Source organism: Bombus vancouverensis, chromosome 8 (assembly GCF_051014615.1).
Source record: "Bombus vancouverensis nearcticus chromosome 8, iyBomVanc1_principal, whole genome shotgun sequence".
Classification (NCBI taxonomy): domain Eukaryota; kingdom Metazoa; phylum Arthropoda; class Insecta; order Hymenoptera; family Apidae; genus Bombus; species Bombus vancouverensis.
Window position 1 is genome coordinate 3,073,598 of NC_134918.1, and position 20,005 is coordinate 3,093,602.

A 20,005-nucleotide genomic window follows, 5' to 3' on the forward strand; every position below is an offset into this window, starting at 1 on the left:
AGTGGGAAGGATAGCCGGGAGACGGGCCGCGACGTGGAAACGGCAGAAAAAGGGACGGACGAAAGCGAGGAGTCAGTGGTCGGGTCACGAGGAAAAGAAGGGGAAAACGTGGAGAAAAGTAGTGACGGCGTTGCTGCCGTGAGGATAAGACGGTGAAACGCGGCGGGAATCGAGGGCAGACCGAGCTTTCCGTGCAAGGTGCCAGCTAGTTGTCATCAGGCCGAGAGAATAATGGAAATTATCCACGCTAGACCGATCCGGCTTGAGATCCCGTTCCCGAACACGTTCGGAGAATAGCGAGCTCTAGCTTACTCGTCACAGAATTCGACGCGACACACGCGCACATAGCCAACGAAACGGAGCTTCTCACTCGATCTACCGTTCACCAACCGAGCCTCGTCTGTTTGCATAAGGAGGAAATTGCTGCTCTTATTGGAGAGAGCATCGATCGAGCCTCGCGAAAGATTATTTTCATCGCTAGAGTCAGCTTTCTTCTCGATTTTTCTTTCTTTTCTTCTAACGAAACGACCTTTCGATCAACCGTATCTTGCACGAGATCTTGGGTCTGCCGTCGCGTCGTTGCAATCGGTGTCGATCGCCAAATCCTTCAACCTTACTGCCACTACACGTTGTGTTGTCTTCTTCCGCAATCGAAGCTATTATAATCATATAGGTCATCCGAGAAACGAAAAGGGGAAGGGAATTTCAACCTGACCCTTTCGCGAATTTCACATCCGTTTTGGCATCGTGAACTCGTCGACTAAGCCGGCCAACGATCGATAATGTATGCGAGAGCCGCGCCGCCTGCTTCTCGCCATCCCTGCCTCCTGTCCCCGTGCCCTTGTGTGGTGCACGCGAAAAAAGATAAATAAAATATTCGTTATGTAACAAAGATTCCTCGTCGATGTTCTCCGGAATTCTGAGAATGAGAAGAACAGAGAGAACCTAGTAGAAAATAGATGGGTTAAACTCGCGCGCACACGGTCCACTCAGATAGGGCAACAACGCGATGCTTTTCGAATCTCTCGTAGCGACGATTAGAACCCCGATAGTCTCTGTGTGTGGTAAAAAAAAAAAAAAAAAAACGAAAGCCCGTTAAATGGGTTTCAATGTGACACGTTCTTGTCTCGCTTAGAGCTTTATTTGCGGCGTCCACAACAACCGGCACGATTTCGAGAGAATCGATCACGTCGTGGTTTCGAACGAATAGCATCGATCGTTCGGCTCATCGTACAAAAGAAAGGGTGAAGAACGATGATTCCAAGCGGAGTCGCGATCGAGACGGCGGCAAAGTTCCATCCTTTGCTTTTTAACTCTTTGATCGGGATATTTTTAATCAACGGGTATACCGGACGGCAACGCATCCCCGTGGCCTGTCCACTCGACAGATCAAAGGAAGAGAACGGGGATCCACCGGCAATCTACGGTTTTTGCGTTTTCGAACTCCACACGGCGCGGCGGTCGTGTTTCTGCTACGGGGATGTAAATCGGGGAAGCTCTTCGCGAAACGATCTCTTTCTTCCTCTTTTTCTCTGCCGGCTCCACTCGAGATCGTATACAATTACTCGGCTATGGAAATCCGATGACATATCGGAGAACGCGGAATCGCTGTGAATGACAGTCACTTGGACGCTCGATTCGAACCAGAAGTTTATCGGCGACTGCTCTAATTCGCACGCACCTATCCGAGAAATTCGAGTTTGGTTTGTTCGAGTTTTGCTCTTTAGATGCTTAATGTTCCGTATCGATTGAACGAACAGGTTAAACGACTGACTCGATGCTCTGACCAGAGCACTCCTCCACGACATCGTCGTACCGATAGACTCCTCGCGGCGCACCGCGTCTACTAGACGAGGATATTCGATACCATGTCATCGGTGATTAGCGGCCACGATTTTCAATCGGGTCTTTTCAATCGCGCCGTTCAACGATGGATAATAATTCTTTCGAACTATGGGAGTTACGGACTCGCAGATAAATAGGCGGAATTGGAGGACGAACACCTCGACACAGATAGACGGAGGGAGAACAAAAACAATCGCGTTAGGAGAATTTTGGCATCGGGGAATTTCCCCGGATGAGAATCGAGAGGCAATAGAAAGGGAGCGATTCGGCCGGCGATGATCGTCCGCTGGTGTTCCCTCGAGTGGGTGGGACGCGTTCTCTCCCTGGTTGCCGCGCGTGTTGGGTTTGATTTACGTTCGTCTATGTGCCTTTCGGATTAGCGGTGCAGGGAAGACAGTCGGGGTGGCAGCCGTGGCTCGCAGCCTCTTCCGACGATTATCCCGAGGCTGGGGTTGGTCCCGAGGCTCGTCGAAATAAGTACGTCGATAAATATCCCCCGTATCTCTAGTCGGGGTCCAGGATGCCGGCTATAAAAACCGAATCGCGCTTCGTCCCTTCTTTCAGGTCGGCAGAGGCAATTGCACGGCCTCCCATCCAAAGGCCGAGAAAGTGGAAAACAGCGACTCGTTGCGTTTTCTTTTGAGATTGCCATCCATAGTCGTACCTTTATCGCGGTTAAACCGCGACCAACAACTACTATCTCGATACGGCTGTCCTTTGTTCGCCGGTTCGGTACGCGGAAACGAGTTTTCACGTATTCTGCGAATGACCGCGGCAAAGAGAGACTAGACGAGAAGATACTGCCTCTGGTTTTCGTGGACGTTAATCGCGGAAGCCCCGAACGAAAACTCGACCTCGAACGACAAGCCTAATCCACGAGAGGAAAGCCCGTCCGATACACGCTGTAACGGAGTTGCAGAGTTCGTTCGCGTCCTCCGTTAATCTGTCGTCCCGTGAGTAACCGCGGAAACAATAACGCGCCCGTATCGGCAGCTAGAGAAGCGATTTCGAGGGGTTTGGAGTAAATCCTGGCGGAATTGCCCAGTTTCAAGCTTGGTCGTTGCATGCACGCGTTCTTCGACGTTAGCCGGCACAGGGTGTAAGCTTTTTGTGGGCGACCTCAGGTGGTCGAAAGCGTGCTAGAAAGCTACGGTTTTTTAAAACCCTCGCTGCGTCGTGATATACATAGCTGACGCCAGAGTCCGCCTCTTAACGAATCTCCTCTCCTCGCTGCTGCATTTTCGGGGGAAGGAATTTTATGGGATTTCGGAGCTCCGTCCACGGCGAAAGGAAGAAAGATAGGTAAGGGGAAGGGTCCAGGTTTGGTTAGTGCTTCGTGTTAAAGAGAAGCCGGGAAAGATCTTTTTGTTCGTATTTGGGACGTGAAACGCAAAATCGGGCGCAGATCTTGGTGCAGCGAGGTTCGTTCGTGGTAGAACGCGTCGCTATTCGAGTGTTCGCAGCTTGGCCATTGGTACTGAACTGAATCAGCATTCCGTAAGCACTAAATACCGCTAATATCGCGCATGTGCCTCGTACACCCTGATGGATGAGAATTCGCCTCTCAAACCGCCTCTCTCCGTTTCTCGTTCTCGATCGTTCCTTGGTCCTCTCGCTCCGCGTTTATCCCTTCCAACGGAACGTCGCTTAGTCACCAGTGAGCGAGACTGTGCGTGGAAATTGCGTAAGCTTTTGCCAACGTATGAGCGAGCGAGCAAGCGAGCAAGCGCGACCGAACAGGCAAACTTCTACTCGCGGATCGCAATTCGGTGCACAACGGCGTAGCGCGGCTGTTGCAACGTGGCTACGCGTATAATTGATTTGCGACAGTAACGGGTCTGGTTTTATAATCCATTCGATCGAGTCCGTTAGCATTTTGTTCGTAGCGTAAGAGCACGAGTGCGCTCGCGCTCACAGACTCGTTGGGTGAACACGGCCGTCGGTCCGGAAAACTTACTCTTCCCGCGGTTGCTAATTAAGAAGTAGCTACCTACTTTAGTAACGATAATAAATGTATTACGGGCTCGCGCGGCCAAGCCAACAGTTTTATGAAAATACGAGCGTGGCTGGTTGCGCGACGTTATCGGCGGTCTCCTCGTTTTTCACGGGAAAACGATGCGAAGTTTCGGCACGGACGCCGCATAACCTTCGCAACTTCGCGGCGTGAGCCAAGCTAAAGCCTCTACCACGGATACGAAGCTCGGATCGAGCTGGAATTCGCGGAGAAGAAGCCAGACATCAGGACCGCGCATCTCTCGTCCACAACAAGAGGGGTAATACAAGCGGCGGAAACGAGGGTCGCGCTCAAAACTACAAGGGTGCCGCGTGTTCTTTCTTCTTTCAGCCACACTTCTTCCTTTCCATCCAGTATACAGTCGCGCTTTATGCTTGCAGTTGCAATTCGCAGTCGTCGTCGCCGCGGCTCGTCATCACCGCCCTGTAGCGTAACGCGCTGTATGCACCGCCTACGAGACACGACCGGCATCGTTCGCATCGGCATCGCGATCGTCCCGTATCACCCTCCGTCACTTCAGACCCTCTTTCAGCCAGCCTACTCGTGATTCTTCGGCACGGGGAACGGCCACGAGTCTAAAAATCCCTCGCGGCTACCGAGTTCTTTGTGTCGTTGGTTACCCGGGCAACCTTCGCGAGTTTACCGAGGATTAAATATGTAACTTTGAATTAGACGAGCACAACGTCGATGCCGCGGTCTCAAACGCCAAACGGGTCTTAGACGTGGCTAGTAACGTGGCTGCGGCGTTGGTGTTCCGCGTCAAAGGGACAAAGCTGTCCGGAAGTCAGGCTCGGTCCATCCTATCTACCAGCGGGTCGTGTTTGTCTCTACCGCCACGATATGACCGATGTTTCAGCGAATTTCCTTCCCTTTCTGTCGACGAGATTGGAGAACTCGGTTGAAGATCGGTGAATCACAGCGCTCGTTGTGGCGCCGCGTCGACGAGGAACTCGCGGAAGAAAGCACGGCTGGAAAGAAACGGAGTGCCCGAGAACAAAACGGTGGGCGTTTTGCTTGCTCGAACGGGAAGAAATATGACCGTCATTATCGCGGAGCCACGAAACTTTGGAGTCTCGGTTTTTTCTGCTGCGAGGTAGCTCCACACAGCCTCGCTTTCTGCCCGCTACTCGATATTCCAAATTTCCGTGCTTATTACCGGTCCTTTTAGTACACTGATCGTGACACACGTTCCCGATCGTTGCGACGCGTTTTCGTTTCCACGCTCGGACCGAGGATAACGATCGGTAAAATTGAAATAAATCGCGGATTAACAGGGGCTATTATTAAACGTAGCAAGGATTAACGTGCGTGACCAGTGCCCGCTCTGTCGCGTCATCCGGTTCTCGTCTAACGCGCCCCAACGATCAACGACACCGCGTCCGACTTGTTGGAACTCGACGACACGTCGACATGTAGACGCGAAATCGCGCGCGTCACGCGCCTACTCGCACCGTGATTTTTTTTCGCCACCGTTTCCCGCCTACTCCTTACGTAGATTCTTATCGTTCCACCGGTGCTCTAGGCGATCGTTAAAGTTCATCATGGCCAGTCCGCCTTTCTGTATAGGGGTTGTTTTACGCGTTGACCGCGTTTTTCACGCGAGCGACGGCTGCACGTCGCACGGTAGAAACGAGAACTCGCGCGACGTTGGCGCCGACGACGTTCCGGTTGCCTCGCTTCGAGAAGATCTCGTTTCGCGGCTCACGGCCACTGCCAGGGACGCGTGGACTGTTGCAGGGTCTGAAAACAGGGAAAATAGAGAAGCCAAGGGGCGGGGCGGCAACCGGGAGCGGGTGGAACAGGAAAGACCGTCTAATCCGACGGTATCACCAACCAGCTATTCTGAGTCAGCTTCCGTGGCAAGTAATAACGCCGGTGTAACGGCATCGCTATCGTTGTTCCCGGTCTGAGTTATGGGACTCTATGGTGCGGTGTACCCCGTACGTGTCATCGAGCCATCCCCCTAATTATGTGAAACGAACCACGCCGTTGCGTCACACAGCACGCTAATGGGAAATGGTAATTTATGATGGGCTGTGAAATTATATTTTCTTCTTCCGAGATTTGTAGCATGGAACGCTCGTCTTTCGCTCGGCCTTGTCGTTTGTTTTGGCGCGTTGAATCGAAGCGGAAGGAAGCGACGACGATGCTCGGTGTTAGTGCGTCGAAAAGCGGATTCGAGATGTCGCTCGTAGGCCACTGACTTTGGGATCTGTTTTCAATTATACGTTAACTTGCCAATAGAGCATTTCGCTCAGTGAACTAGAAACCTAGTTCATCGTTCCACACCGAAGGGATACATACACCTTAAAACGGAACAACGAAGTTCGCGTGGTTGTTCATCGTCTTGGGAGGGGACGGTGTTTAACTGGTTCTTGGTCCGTTATAGCGTCGGTGTTGTAGCGGTTAACAAATTTTAATGATGAAACAAGCAGGATCCCGTAGCTCCGTTACACGGACCGCGCCATTATGAATCTTGTACGAAAAGACTATAGATGAGCTACTGCGGGAATATCTCACGCCTTGACACTTGCTAATATTCAGGGATATCCTGTTATTATGGCCAGATTACATGCTCTGAAATACTCAGTAATATCCCAATAAACGTGTCAGCGAGATTAATACGGAAGTTGGTTCCCTTTGGGCCAGGCTTGTTTGTCACCGGTATATTTCGATCCGACGATCCTCCGACCAGAACATGCAACCCTAGGGAGACGAATTTTTGACGCGGACATCCTTATCAAGCTGTTCACGTCGCTTACACGCCCTACCTGCGCCGCGTCTCGTCCGAATCGTAATCATCGGATTCGGTTAGTAACACGACCGGCTTGAATCGACGCGTAATTGATAAGAGAGAATCTCGTGGTAGCGGAGATATGGTTTGTAGGAAATCGAGCAAATCGGAGTCTATCCTTGGGAATCGGACAGAACGGCGCGGCGGTAGTTGGTTTATTCGGGAGTACGATAGCGCTCTAGCATCGAGGTCTGCGCGTTCTAATTCCTTGGCGACCCGTTTCCATATCGATGAGCCCTGCGCGCGGGAGGGGGAACGGGGAGGAACCGTCGAAATTGCTTTCGGCCCGACGTATTCGAAACCGTCCTGCGATAGGTAAACGGCAACTCGACGGTTTCAACCCCGACCACGTATCATCTTTGTTCTCTGCATTTTTTTCCCTATATTTTTTTCCCACCATACTATCCCTTTGCTGTTTTTCAACTCTTTTTACTTTTACCCCCGTCGTCACTGTAACCGCCTAGCCCGTAACGAAAATTCGATCCGAACAATTGATCGCGATTCGGCCTTTCGCGGTGTCCACGGTTGCGTGATTCTCGACGATATACCGTCGGCCTTTCCGCGTCATTGGCGTCGTTGAAGCGACGATATTTTACGAGGATAAATTATAACGGCCGCATCGTGCCACCCTCACCGAATATCAGGGCAAACATCACGCTACCGAACTCTTCCTTTCGACGCGTGAACCCCCCTTTTCCGGAGAAGGTAGGTGTATATTCGTCCGCGAATTTCTTCCTCTTGCAGTCTGTAATTATCTTAGAGCTTGCGAAAATCGTCCTTACTTCGCTTCGTTTGTTCGTTCGTTCGTAGGAAGGTTCGAGTCAGAGGCAGCGGAGGACAATTAGGATCTCGACACGAGGAATTCGAGGAAAACGCGGTCCCGTGAAGAGAATCCGCGCCCCGATAAAGGTGCCCAACGGAGAACATAAATTCGACGATCGTGCCTTTGTGGGTAGTGGAGGAACTTTAGGGCCAATCTCGGTGGGTGGTGCTCGGGCATCGAGGACGAACGATCTCCAGGAGCTCTTTTCACGAGCCAGAGAACGCGCTATTCTCTTCTAAAGACTTCCCAGAGACTCCTTTCGCGGCACGTAACTTTTCTGTCGAGCACCGCCCACCGTTAGCGGACATCGGTATCGAGAGGACCGCGAATAAATCTGGTTACCTGTGACCGGCGACGTTCTCGAGGAAAGCGGGATGATTCGTGGTGGTGTCGCGACCCCGTCGAATCCACGTCTTTTTCTTCTTTCCTTCGTATTCCATGCATTAGACCGATGAACGGACCTGCGAACAAGGAGGACGCCCGACCATTATAGCGAGAGTAAAGGTGGGGAGAAGGGGTGGAAAAAGAGGAAGGTGAAAAGTGTGAAGCGAAGGGGAAATGGGACTGCGAGAATGGCCGGCATTTCGAGGCGTTCGTCGCGAGGGATGGATCGAAAGGTTGCTCCCCTGTAGTGACCGGCGGCGACGCGTTTCCAGAGCAAAGCTATCGATCGGTTCTATTTTCTGATCGCAAAAGTGTCACGGACAGAAACCGCGGTTTTTACCGTCCTTGGTCGTTACGACGCGAAAGAATCGCGACTTTGTTCTCGCCTGGGTTCTGCCTAACAAGCCAAGTCGTCGCGAAAACGGAAGAACGGCGGATAGATGAAAGCATCTGAACGGTGGAAGGCAATAGGAAGCGACGCGAACGGACCTCGTTTCGTTCAACGATTGATACCGGCACGGTCGGAACGTGAACGTCGACCAATTAATCTTATCGTTAATTAATTTGGACGTGGCCAGTGGACGGGGAAAGGGGTGAGGGATTGGGGAAGGAGCGTAGGAACGAAGGGGAATAGAGGAGGCAGAGAAGGGAAGGAAGGGATATCGGTAGGAATCGATTGAAATCGGCTGCGTTTTCGAGCAATCCGCTCGATCGAGCATGCGCCGTCGTTATCGGTTGCAAAGGTCGTCGTTGTTGTTCGTAAAATCAGTGGCGCAACGGGAGACACGGAATTACGGTGTAAGCCGTATAGGGTCGTCACGCGATAATACTCGGCACCGCATTAATGTCGGGGCTGCCGGTAATTCCCATTTAATAATCACAGGTCGTATGTTAACCCATCGTATCCGGTAGTCGGACCTAATTACGGCGCCGTCCGAGCGTGTCTCTGCCAATAAACGTTCACGACTCTCGCGGGATTCGCTCAAATATGCTCGCGGATAATATTTTCATTAACCATCTCGTCATCGAATTAATCGAGAGTATCGAGACAAGCGCCATGTTCGCCAAGTGGCCCGACGAATCTCATAGTCAGTCTCGCTTTTCTCCGGCTCTGTGCGGCTCCATCTTGAACAGAGGGATAAGATAGCCTTCCTTCGACTGCTTTTGTTTCGCGACTTTATGCGTCGTACGTATACACACACACACACACGCACACATAAACACACACGTATACACTAAGCAAAAAGAAATCGCAGAGCTCGACGTAGTCCAAGACGCCTTCAACGTCGCACGCTAGTTTCTCTATTCCGTCTTCTCTTTGCCGTTTCCTTCGTCTCTTCTGGTCGCGTCTCTCTATTTATATTTGTATCGCGTTTCTATTTGTTCCACGCTTTCCTTTTCCTTATTTCCCTTGCGGATCGTGGTCGCGAGCGAGCGAACGGGCGAACGAACGTGCGAGCGCGATCAGCGTACACCGCCACCGTTGCCTCGTTTTATGCCGTTCGTATCTTCGCGTCGAGTTCTTTGCGAAGGTTAAAGACCTCAGTGGTAGAGCGAGCAAGCATCTCGACGACAGGAAAGATGACTCTGCGACGGTGAGGCGGAACTTTTACACAGAGACTGTGGAGGACTGCCGAGCCAAAGAAAAAGGGCGAACGGTGAAATTGTAATTGTCGATTCGGTGATTCTTCTTTTCCACTGTTCCTAGCGCGATCGAGGAAACCAGGTCGAATTTTTATCGTTCGAACGGGAGAAACGGGCATTTTCGATGATCGTTTTTAGAAATAGACGAGATTAACTCGTTACTTTCGTCCCAGTGACACCTGCGGTCGATTAAATAGTAATTATAAATGATTTAGTAATCGGAACTTGAGTAAATCTGATCAAAAAGCATAATATGGGTGGTAAAATTTAGGTAGAGGCAATAATTGTCAAATTATGTATTCGGACGAACGGGGTCAAAATGTACAAACATAGACGTGAATGATTCCGATAGAAGAAAAGAGATAGATTTAGATTTTACCGATGCGTCACATTTATACGTACGATAAGTAAATAGTTTATACCACGCGATTCACGTAATTTCATCATCTTAAATTGCTTGCAAAACGTTCGCTGCGCGAAAAATTATTTTAAACAACGGAATACTATTAATCGCGAACATTTTCGGCATTGCTATCACTTTTTGTAACGTTCGACAAAATGTTCGCTCCGAATATTGTTTCGTGTGGTGCAAACATTTTACTCTCTCAGAATTTTCGTCGCATGCGCCATAAACGAGGATCGATCTCACTTTTCATCATTACTAAATTTCATTGTTACGGATACTTGTCACGTTCACTGAGGATTGCAATCATACACAGCTATGTAAATAACTCCGATGGATTTTAGTTCGTGTCCCAATAAATTTTAGTATATCAAGTCGTGTTTATAAATATCTCGAGCGAGGAATTCAAAATTGATCCCACAAACGTTGCATGGATACCTCATTATTCTCTCTTTTATTCCTTTGATCCATTTACATTAGAAATAATCCAAAGAATATTTCAGCTTACGGGTCACATAATGCAAACCGGGCCGGGTAGATAGACCACGCTATATATGTCAATAAGTTGCAAATTTATCATTTTATCAGAGTCAGCAGATGCAGCAGATACCCAGATAAATATTGTTACTGATACATATTTTTAAATTTAAGTCAGTCGATAGTTTTAAAGATTGAAACGTCAATGATCATCGCCGCATATTTCCCAGTGACCCAAGATATGACTGCAATTTATAGCGACGAAACGGTAAAGATATTGGCTGGAGTTAAACGCGAGAAATTCGGTATCGCCAAGAGAGCGAGAGCGAGAGAGCAACAGAGAAAAGGAAAGAGAAAGAGAGATAGAGAGAGAGAGAGAGAGAGAGAGAGAGAGCAGAGCAGAGCAGAGAAAACAGAGGGCCCATGCGAGAATATCGAGAAACGCCGGAAGCAGAGGCGCCTGCACAATCGCAATTGCCTTTGAATACAAATAGACGAACCCCTGGCGTTCCGTCCGCGATCAACGAAGTTATAATCCGCCGTAACGGCAGATCGGAACGCACGATTGTATTTTATTCGGTGCTGGGGGCGCGTGGTCGTCCGATTCTCTATAGCAAATGACACGGGGGTGACGTTAAACGGCCGCGGGAGGTGGGAGTGAAAATAGCGTCGGGGGCTGTGGAAGGGAACGAACGCGAGGGGAGACCGAGAAAGGCAATCTCGTTAGTAATTGTCCGTAAGCGGCGCAAAGATTGCGGCCAATTTCTGATCGTCCGTGCATGCGAAACGCCGCTCCTCTTCTGCTTTTCCTTTCTCCTTCCCCGTCGTCTTCGAGGGTGGTATTCCTGCCGCGTCTTGACCCTGTGCTTGCTTACCGATTGTCTCCGTTTCGACCGTCGTTGCTTTCAGGCCAAAAAGGGTCCCTCGCGATTTGAAACGTACCAAAGAGATCGCGGACACGTATACGAAGCCTGTTTCGCTCGAATGGATCCGTTTCCGTGCGTTTCAGGTAAGCACGTCGAAGAAAGAGCCTGGAGCGGGGCCAAGCCCGACCGAAAACCTGTCCGCGTACGAACTTGAAGGAGTAAAGTCGATCGAGAGGAAGGGAGAGTCGGGATCTCGATGTTGGAAAATTTCGAGCCCGAGGAAATAGGAAGGACCAGAAATAGAAGAGGGAAGCGTTGTGGTCAAAGTTTTTCGAGCGATAACCAACGACCCGTGTTCGATCGATCATCTCGCGGTTATTACGCGACGATTCGCAGTGAAGAAGTCGACGCGGCGTCAAGAATTCTTGGAAGCAAAGAAGATCTCATCCGATCGAAACGGATTTCGGAACATTCGCTCGCGACGGATCCCGTCTCTTTCAGCCGGCTTTACCGAAACTTTCGTGATTTTCCGGCTTTCTCATCTACCGACTTTTCGTTCCATCGGTCCTTCGTGGACAGGGCAGGTAACCAGGTGGGCGCAGGTAGCGTGAAGGTAGACGGACGAGAACGCAGGCGCGCGGTCGCGCCTACGAGACGCGGTTCACGGATCCAGCTATCGATTTGGCTGTCTTACAGGTCCTCTCGAGGCTCGATGAATAAAAATGACATGCTAACGAGTGTAGTTCAGCCGGCTGAAACTAACTCCGGTAACGCGCGCGAGAAACGCTAAGCGACGTCCTCCCCGACGCTCTCGCGTCCCTGCTCCGGACGGAGCGGCTTTGGAAACCAGTCGCGGAACAGAAGGGAATTTAGGAGAGAGTCCGCAAGGAGACGGGGCCGAGGGGAAACGGAGAAAAGGCCGAGACGACCGAAACAGGGAGTCTCCTTCGAGTCACCGATGCGATTAATATTCGAGCGATCGTTCGAGCGGAAACGGATTCGCCGCCGCTTCCACCGCCGTAGGAAACACCAGAGACACTTTGCACGCCAGAACGAATAGTTTGTCCTTTCTTCGCGGCGATGATATCTACGCGATACACGGGTACCATGGAAATTCGAAAGCAGCTGCTCGACGCGATCCTACACATTGTCGTACACGTAGATATCGTGTGCGTTTCAACAGCAAATTAGAGCGCCACCGGAATATTAAGGCGAGTAGGAAGTAACACCTATCGTTATCGAATATTGATATACGAGTTGATTAGCTGCCTAGGTTCTAGTTAGTGTCGTACAGCAGTTAGAAAAACTCGAGGCGCGCGTTACGTGCAGTTGCGCAGTAAGCCGCGTGTGTAACTTGTACCTTTCTAGGTACTCATTACGCCTTTCTCGATAAATTGATGGAAATGACCGGGGAATTAAGGGGGCGAATGTGCCACGAGGCCATAAAAAATTGAAAACAAATTTATGGTTACGACCTTTGGCATTAAGGTAAAGGGAGCCTCTTTGCCAACCGACACTCGTGACTAACATTCGTTCTAGCATTTCTATTTCTTCTAACAATAAGCGTCGAATATACTTTTCTGTCCTTCGTTCGTTAAGGACGAATTTTACGTTTACTTTTGTCTCCTTCGAAGATAAATGACCATGGAACCGACAGCTCTCGAATGTCTTCTAAATGTTACCGCCTTGGCTAAAGTGGAAACTCGCAAAATCTGTCGAACATCTTGCTCGTGAACGACCACATTTGTGTCGAACGCATTTGTCCGTGGTGCAGGTCCGTGACGGCGCGGAAAGTCACGCGATGCGGGAACCTCCGACGAAAGATTAGAAACCCCGCGGTCTTCCGGTCGACTCGCCTTACACGCAGAGAATACTGAATTTTTTATTTTCTCCGGTACTTTTCCAATTACCTCGGACAGAGCGGCGTTCGCGTCTCTCGTTTTCCTGTTCTCATTTCACCGGACGTCCTTTCGCGTTCCCGTCGTACGCGTCGCGAAATGAAAAAAGACCGTTGAAGAGTGCCGGCGGCGGATCGCGACGTCCGCCTCGGGTTTTGATTAAAACTAAACGGCGAATAAAAATTCCGCGGCTGGCTCGCGAACAAAGTCGTGCCGAGTACGAGGAAGAGGCTGGAACAGCCTCGTGATGCCGCGTTAGCTGCGAGCGACCGTACGCAAATGAATTCCTCGTAATCGATCTTTCGCAGCTCACGAAAAAATTATTCCTCGTCGCCCGAAAAAAAGCATCGGGTCTCCAACGATCTTCGGGCAAAATCTTTCGAAACGAGATGTCAGTGAGAGGGAGAGAGAGAGGGAGAGAAAGAGAGAGAGAGAGAATAGTCGACGAGATCCGGAAAAAATAGCACGATCCTGTTAGTTCGAGACCGAAGAAAGTATAAAGTTCGTTTCGAATCGAAAATCGATGTATTGAGGACGCTTTCGTTAAGTGCTATTCTGGGTATCTTCGGGCGTCTTCCTTCGAGCATCGTCGAAGAATACCGGCGAGCAAAAAGTCCGCCAGCAAATTTTTACGCGGAGATAATTTCTAACAAGCGTCTCGCTTACCCACTCAGCTTTACGAACGGAACTCGGGTCATTTTTCTATCGAAGAAACGAGAGGTAAGGAAATGTAGGTTATCGTTTTGATCGGAATACTCCGTTTGTGCGAATTACATTCGAAACCCTTCGTTTTTCTCAGCGAAGGACACCTCTCTTGCGCGACAAATATCAAGGATGAAATAAGAAAGCGTATGACTTTGGAACGCGCGGTCGGCCAAGTTGCGGAAAAACCGTAAAGGAGCAGGAAGTCGCGCGAGAGACGGTCAAAAAGTACAAGGTGATCCTCGCGAAGTCCAGTTTAAACAGTGGAAAGATCGTATTAATTTCGAAAAGCTAGCAGCGATAGAATAACGATTGTCGTGGCGATATGTCCTGTAAAACGCCACGAAAAACGGTTCGAGTCGCCAAGTAGCGAAGGATCCTGACTGGGCATTAAGAAGACGGAATCGATTTATTCAAAGGGGAAGCCGATGTTTCTGCGCTATTTCCTACGATCCATGGATCCGATTCCACAGCCTTTGCCTTTGTCAGGATGATGGAAAGAGACGGAGGAAGTGGAAGAAGAAGAAAGACACAGGTCGGCCTCGTGCGGTAGAAGTTCAACGGACTCCGCGCGTCGGATCTAACGACGAGGTGGCTCGGAGCGGAGGAGATCGCGGCCCGCTACTCGACGAGAAGTTACTCGTTTTGCCGCCATCTTTTTCCGCCGCGACCCGTCTTTTTCTTTGCCCTTTCGAGCAGGGGAACGCGAACCGGTCGAGTATACTTACCACGCAGTGTCGCGGAACGACTACCGGACTCTCGACCAACGATTGCTGACCTCTTCTGGCCTCGCGTCTCTCCGCCCGCAAGACGAATTTTCTCTTCTCCGCGCGGCGGATCTCCGGAAAGACGAAGAGCAGAGGCAGAAAAAGCGCAGAAGTGGTGCGTGAGGCCATGGTCACGCTCGTTAATCGCCGCTAGTGGCAGCGGTGCTTGTTGAAGCCGTGCAGGGTTGCACGTGCGATTCATGGTGTTCGCAAGAAGAAGAGAAGCACGAGTGGCAGGCCTCGTAAATAACGTACCGGCTGGCTGTGCGCGTTTTCGATCCGACTGCTTTGGGAAGTTCTTGCAAGGGTTCCGCAGAGGAAGAGAGAGAGAATCGACTGCGTCGCGGGTCACGAAGATCGGGCAAGAAGCTTAGCCGCGTTTTGCCAGCCAGGTTTCTTCACTGTGAGCGAAACGAACGGAAGGACGGGCGTCCTCATTTCGCGAGCACCGCCGCCGCCGTCGCCGACTGTTTCCGGTCCCGCAGACGGTACACCTTCGCCGTGATCGTCGACTGGGGAACCGAGAACGGTTTTTATTCGGTCGGCTAACCGCGGCAAGTACCTCGACGACAAGCGGAAGCGTTTAGCGAGCCATTAAAGTCAGCTGGCCGTTACGATAATCGAGCAAATCGATTTATATCCGACCCCTGATGCGGAGAGCTCGGAACTTCGGCGATCCAATAAATCGATCAACCTCCCTCTTCTTTTTGCGAGAACCAGGCGAAAAGAACGAATCCGAGGAAGAAGAACGATTCACCCGCTAAAACCTATCGGCGTTAGGAAGCGCTGCAGAAACGATAAAGATCCGACGCCTCTGATCCCTTTCGCCGATGCATTTCAATAAACCGTGAAACTCACGGTCAAGTTTTCGCGCGTTATTCCATCGACGACTCCAACAACTTGGAGAAATCGAGTCGCTCGAAAGACGCGATAAAGCTCACCCATTTTCGGAGGTTTCGAACGACATCACCGTCGGTAGGGTCGAGATTCGGAAGCGACCCGGACCTCGAACGAACGAACGACTACTGGGAGCGTCGGTCGAGCTGATAAGCCGGTAGATAAACGATAGCGTGTCGCGATCGGACACGGCCTAGTCGCGCAAACACACCTGTCATCTGGCACGTGTTCGTCGACGACCGTTACTGTCGTAGAAAACGCGGCTACGAGTGCAACTCTGGAAAACCGTTGGCTCGATTAAATGCCCGGACAGAGAGTGGTTTCCTCCTTTCTGGCTACCGAGCGAAACGAAACGGAACGAACGGAAAGAGAAAGGACGTCGTCTTTATGCCGCGCCCTGCTCTTCCACGGAGATTTTAGCTGGACGTATGGCAATTTAAAGCAAGTATCTTATGGAAGGGGGAGAGGAAGGGGTTACTTAGCAGGTGTAACCCATTACGCAGAACAAAAACAATACACGTACACCCGTTTTAGTTTCGAGGAACGGCGATGAAGCTGAAAATGGATTGCAAGAATCGTTAAGGAGTACGTTAAAAGTAATCAGTAGCCATGACTCTGAAAGTCTCCGGGCGCCAATTAAGAGGAACAGAAACTCTACGGGACTCTAAACCTGACCTCCGTAATTAGAACTCGCAATTCGACGAATAATTATCCCCGGCGCGTACACTCGGTCGCTTCATAGTTACCTTACTCGATCGTGTTTACCGAGAACGGTACCGTCGAAACGAGGTTTACCTCTTTGATACCCGATTCCGTCTTGTTTCGTCCGTACTTCGGAGCTCTCTCTGGATACTCTAGGGAGAGTAGAGACGTGCGTTCTTGTCGCTGTTCGTTGTACGGCGGGACGAAGACGCGACACTTGAAACGAGTCACTGGCAGCTGCGCCTCTTCCGTCGTTCAACCGATACTCGACTTCTCCCCGCGGCGTCCCCTAGGTTCGCGTACCTCGTCAACTCTGCCGTGGCAATCACCGTTTTGTCAAGATTTTCCTTGCCATTCCCAGAGGCGTCCCCCCAACGTACTACGTACGGTTTCGATTCACCGCCTCCGGCGCTGCTACCGTCACCGCCACCGCCACCGCTACCGCCAACAGATCGGTCCGAGATCGCTATCGGGCCCTGGCAATCGAGGCGTCCGGTAGCCTCCCACGCGACCCCGTCCCTTTCCCGATCCGACTGAAACGCGAGAGAAACGCTTTTATTGCGAGGTGCTCGTACAGGCCGTGCGAACGGAAGTCTTGGTCACGGCTCGTCGAGTCACCGTCGCTTCGCCTCTCGACCGTTGGGTCGATTCCTCGGCTCGCGTGCGGCCACCTGCGAGCGCAGACCTTAACCGAGCCCAAAGACCTAACCGTCTCGGGGCGATCGTTCTCCTTCGAAGCTCGTCTTCCGTTCCATCGATATCCTCGCGTGTATCCCCTCTATCGCGTATTACCGCAGTATTTTCGACAGAGATCCTCCGTCGGGATCGAGAGCAACGGTACGGTTCGTCGTTGATGGAACCGCAACGACGCAGTCTCGCGTGGGAATTCCGCGGCATCGATGGTAGGAAGGTGGCTGCGGTGGATCCGGATTAGTCGGTGTCTGAGCAGAGGGTCGTATACCGCGTCGGAGGGCAACAAATTTCCACGGCGTTTCGGGAGCTTATTAAGCCGACGAGCCGAATCTTGGTGCCGTAGCGAGCACTTAACCTGCGCGCGTAGTATCGGCCGCGACCTCAAAGAGCTTTCACGACTCGCCTCCTTCTTGCTTCTCGCTACCGTTAACGATACCCCTCCCAAACTTTGCACGCTTTAACGACTGCACGTCTACCTTCCGAGACAGGAATCCGAGCTTTATTTATTGCGATAAACGTTAACCACCGTTCTCTCGGCCATCTTACAAAAGGATTACGAGATCCCCTTACCACTCTGTCGGTCCCCTATCTCGCTTTCCTTCGCCGCCATCACCTCACCCAGTAGCTCGCCTTCGACTGATTTGTGTCTCTGCAGGCCGGGGGAAGGGAGATACCCAGAGTGGAGCCGTTGGCCGGCTCGCGACAAATTCGACACCCGATTTTATCAGCGACGATAAGCGACGCGGATGTCTCCCATAGGGGAATCTCCCTAGACGTGATCTCCTTTGCACGAGGATAGAAGTTCGATTCGCAGCGCAGCTGTTTTAACGTTGGACGGGTTGCGAAAAGAGAAGATAGGCTTCGCTCCAAAGCAATATCGCCGATCGGTCCGCCAGCGTCAGCTCTTTCTCAGTAATTTCCTTTGGCGGAAGAATTATCCATCTGTATTCAGGTCGAGTCGAAGATTTATTTATTTATTCAATTCAGTCGTGCGATGGAAAGAAAACGGAACAAGCGCGAGAGAACAGCGTTGGAAATTGGATCATAGGAAAGTGCGGCTAGCCGACAGCAGGCTTTAATGAGTTTTGCCGCGTAAAAAATCTATGAACCCAAGCTTTGCGAATAAAACGACTATGCTTCGAGAAAGCTTATCTCGCTTTCGCGTGGCATCGTCGAATAATCTTCGATTCACTTGCTGATTTTAGAGGAGAGATCACTGTCTGTTTACCCGACAAGCAATATCGAATATTGCGTGTCGCATACCGCTATAATATCTATCAGCCCCATTAAATGACAGAAAATCGAGGAAGATCGATGGAGAATAGGTTCCTTGGGGAAGAGAAATGTAGGAGGGTTCTCTAATTGCATCGAACGCAAGATCCAGCGTCGGATCAGCGACGGTTCGCTGTCTTTGATCAACCCCCTGAAGATTCTCGCTCCCGTATTTCTATAGAAATTCTCCGGAGGAAATCAAGCTCAAACTTTGGATACTTGGGATGCCCCGTTCGAGAGAGTCGGTTCATCGTTGGGAATTTTTACGTCACGTTGTCTGCGCTGGTAAAGAAAGCTTCCGCTTTTCCCGAACGGTTGGCCTCAGGGGCGGGTTTGCAGCGCAGCAGTAGCGCCGATCCAACGCGATCGAGTATGCAGGCGCCGTGAAAACTTTTCCAATCGAGCGGAAACTTTGTTCTCGTAATTAAAGCCGCGCGAATACTTAATGAATTCGCGCCGGCACATCGATCGTTTCGTGCCGCTCTCGTGACACACGTGCTGATTTCGACCTTAACCCGTTGGAAAGAGCGGCTTCCGCTTCACGAAGTCCGAATCACGAGTCATCTAGGAAAAGCTGAACCGAGATGAAAGTCGCAAAATTGTGGGCATCCCGCGGAAAGAGGCAAGTTTAGTTCTCGTATCACGCGAAAGGATAACGGTCTGGAGAAGTCTAACGAAGAGACGTCTAGGGAGCTATTTCACCTAATTTAACTGCGAGACCTACACGAGCGCCTGAGGAGAACCGAGTCTCTGGAGTCTTGAAATCGCGAGCGCGCGAGTCTACTTCGCGACCGCGACTTTGCTCCGGTACGAGCTTCTCATGAAATAATCTACCGCGTAGAGTGGCACCATATGAGGAAGGGCAAACTGTGATCAACGAACTTGATTGTAAAGTTATTAAAGCGATACTGAGATTTCAGACATCACGTTTGGTTCGGATTTTATTTCTTTCTTTAGCATGCGTCGATTTCACGCTGCCTTTCATTCAGTATGTTTTATAATAATTTTATTTGTTTATCTACATATATCGCGGGTTCATCGTTTAAATAAAATTTCATGAAAAACACCTCTCGATTTCTTAATTTCTTCAACGATTCGCCAAACTTGATCAGGCGGTATTATTCCATTACAGCGATACCCGGTACACTCGCGAAAATCACAAAACACTCAGGTTCAAACGTAACGGTGTCAAATATCAAAGTAATACTGCTCTTTTCGCGTTGTTCAGAGTTGAAAGGCGGATGTTCCAGGCTCTCGGGTGATTTATCCAACAGGATATCGACGCTCGTTCGATCGAGAGTGAGTTTCGCGATCCGGGTACTCGGAACTCGAGCTTTCGCGGCGGTCAAGGGTCGACTCTTTAATTAATGGATGGAAGTAATTAAGAAACGGGAATCTCCCGCGGGAAGTCTCGGGTGTAACGCGGCCGGCGTATTCTCTGGAGCGTGTACGTGCCTCTAGTTCGCAGCGTATTTGCCTTCTCCGAAACTTCTCCCTTCGGAGGAGCTTCCTTGAATTTCGCAAAATATTCAAAGTCGATTGGCGGGAAAACGAATCCAGTTAAGAAGGGGGGAATAGGGAAAAGGAGAGAAGGACAGAGATATAAAAGACGTACCGAAGTGGAATTTATTAAAGGCGTGTTCGTCGGAGGTTTTTGTCGCGGTCAGGGCACGATCGTCTAGGTGAGCGTTCGCGCGAGGCTGGACGAGGTACGAGGCGGAATCGTGAACGTTACACGAAGGAGGACGCGGCAGCCAGGGCTGCGGCAAACGGAATGCCGTAAATCTCATGTAAATTCGGCCCGCCGCTTGATTTGCAAGCACA

The 20,005-nt window shown here is 50.7% G+C and overlaps 1 protein-coding gene across 4 annotated transcripts in view; it reads right to left on the reverse strand.

Moving 5' to 3' along the window:
* Window positions 1-20,005, reverse strand: part of LOC117164818 (uncharacterized) — a 74,598-nt gene that overhangs the window by 16,785 nt on the left and 37,808 nt on the right. For 3 of the 4 annotated variants that reach the window (XM_076621009.1, XM_076621011.1, XM_076621010.1), the window contains exon 2: window positions 7,819-7,937. In XM_076621009.1, the coding sequence (XP_076477124.1) occupies window positions 7,819-7,916 (98 nt within the window). In that variant the 5' untranslated portion in view covers window positions 7,917-7,937. Of the gene's footprint in view, window positions 1-7,818; window positions 7,938-16,309; window positions 16,772-20,005 lie in introns of those variants that run through there. The other variant, XM_076621008.1, reaches the window with a different exon arrangement.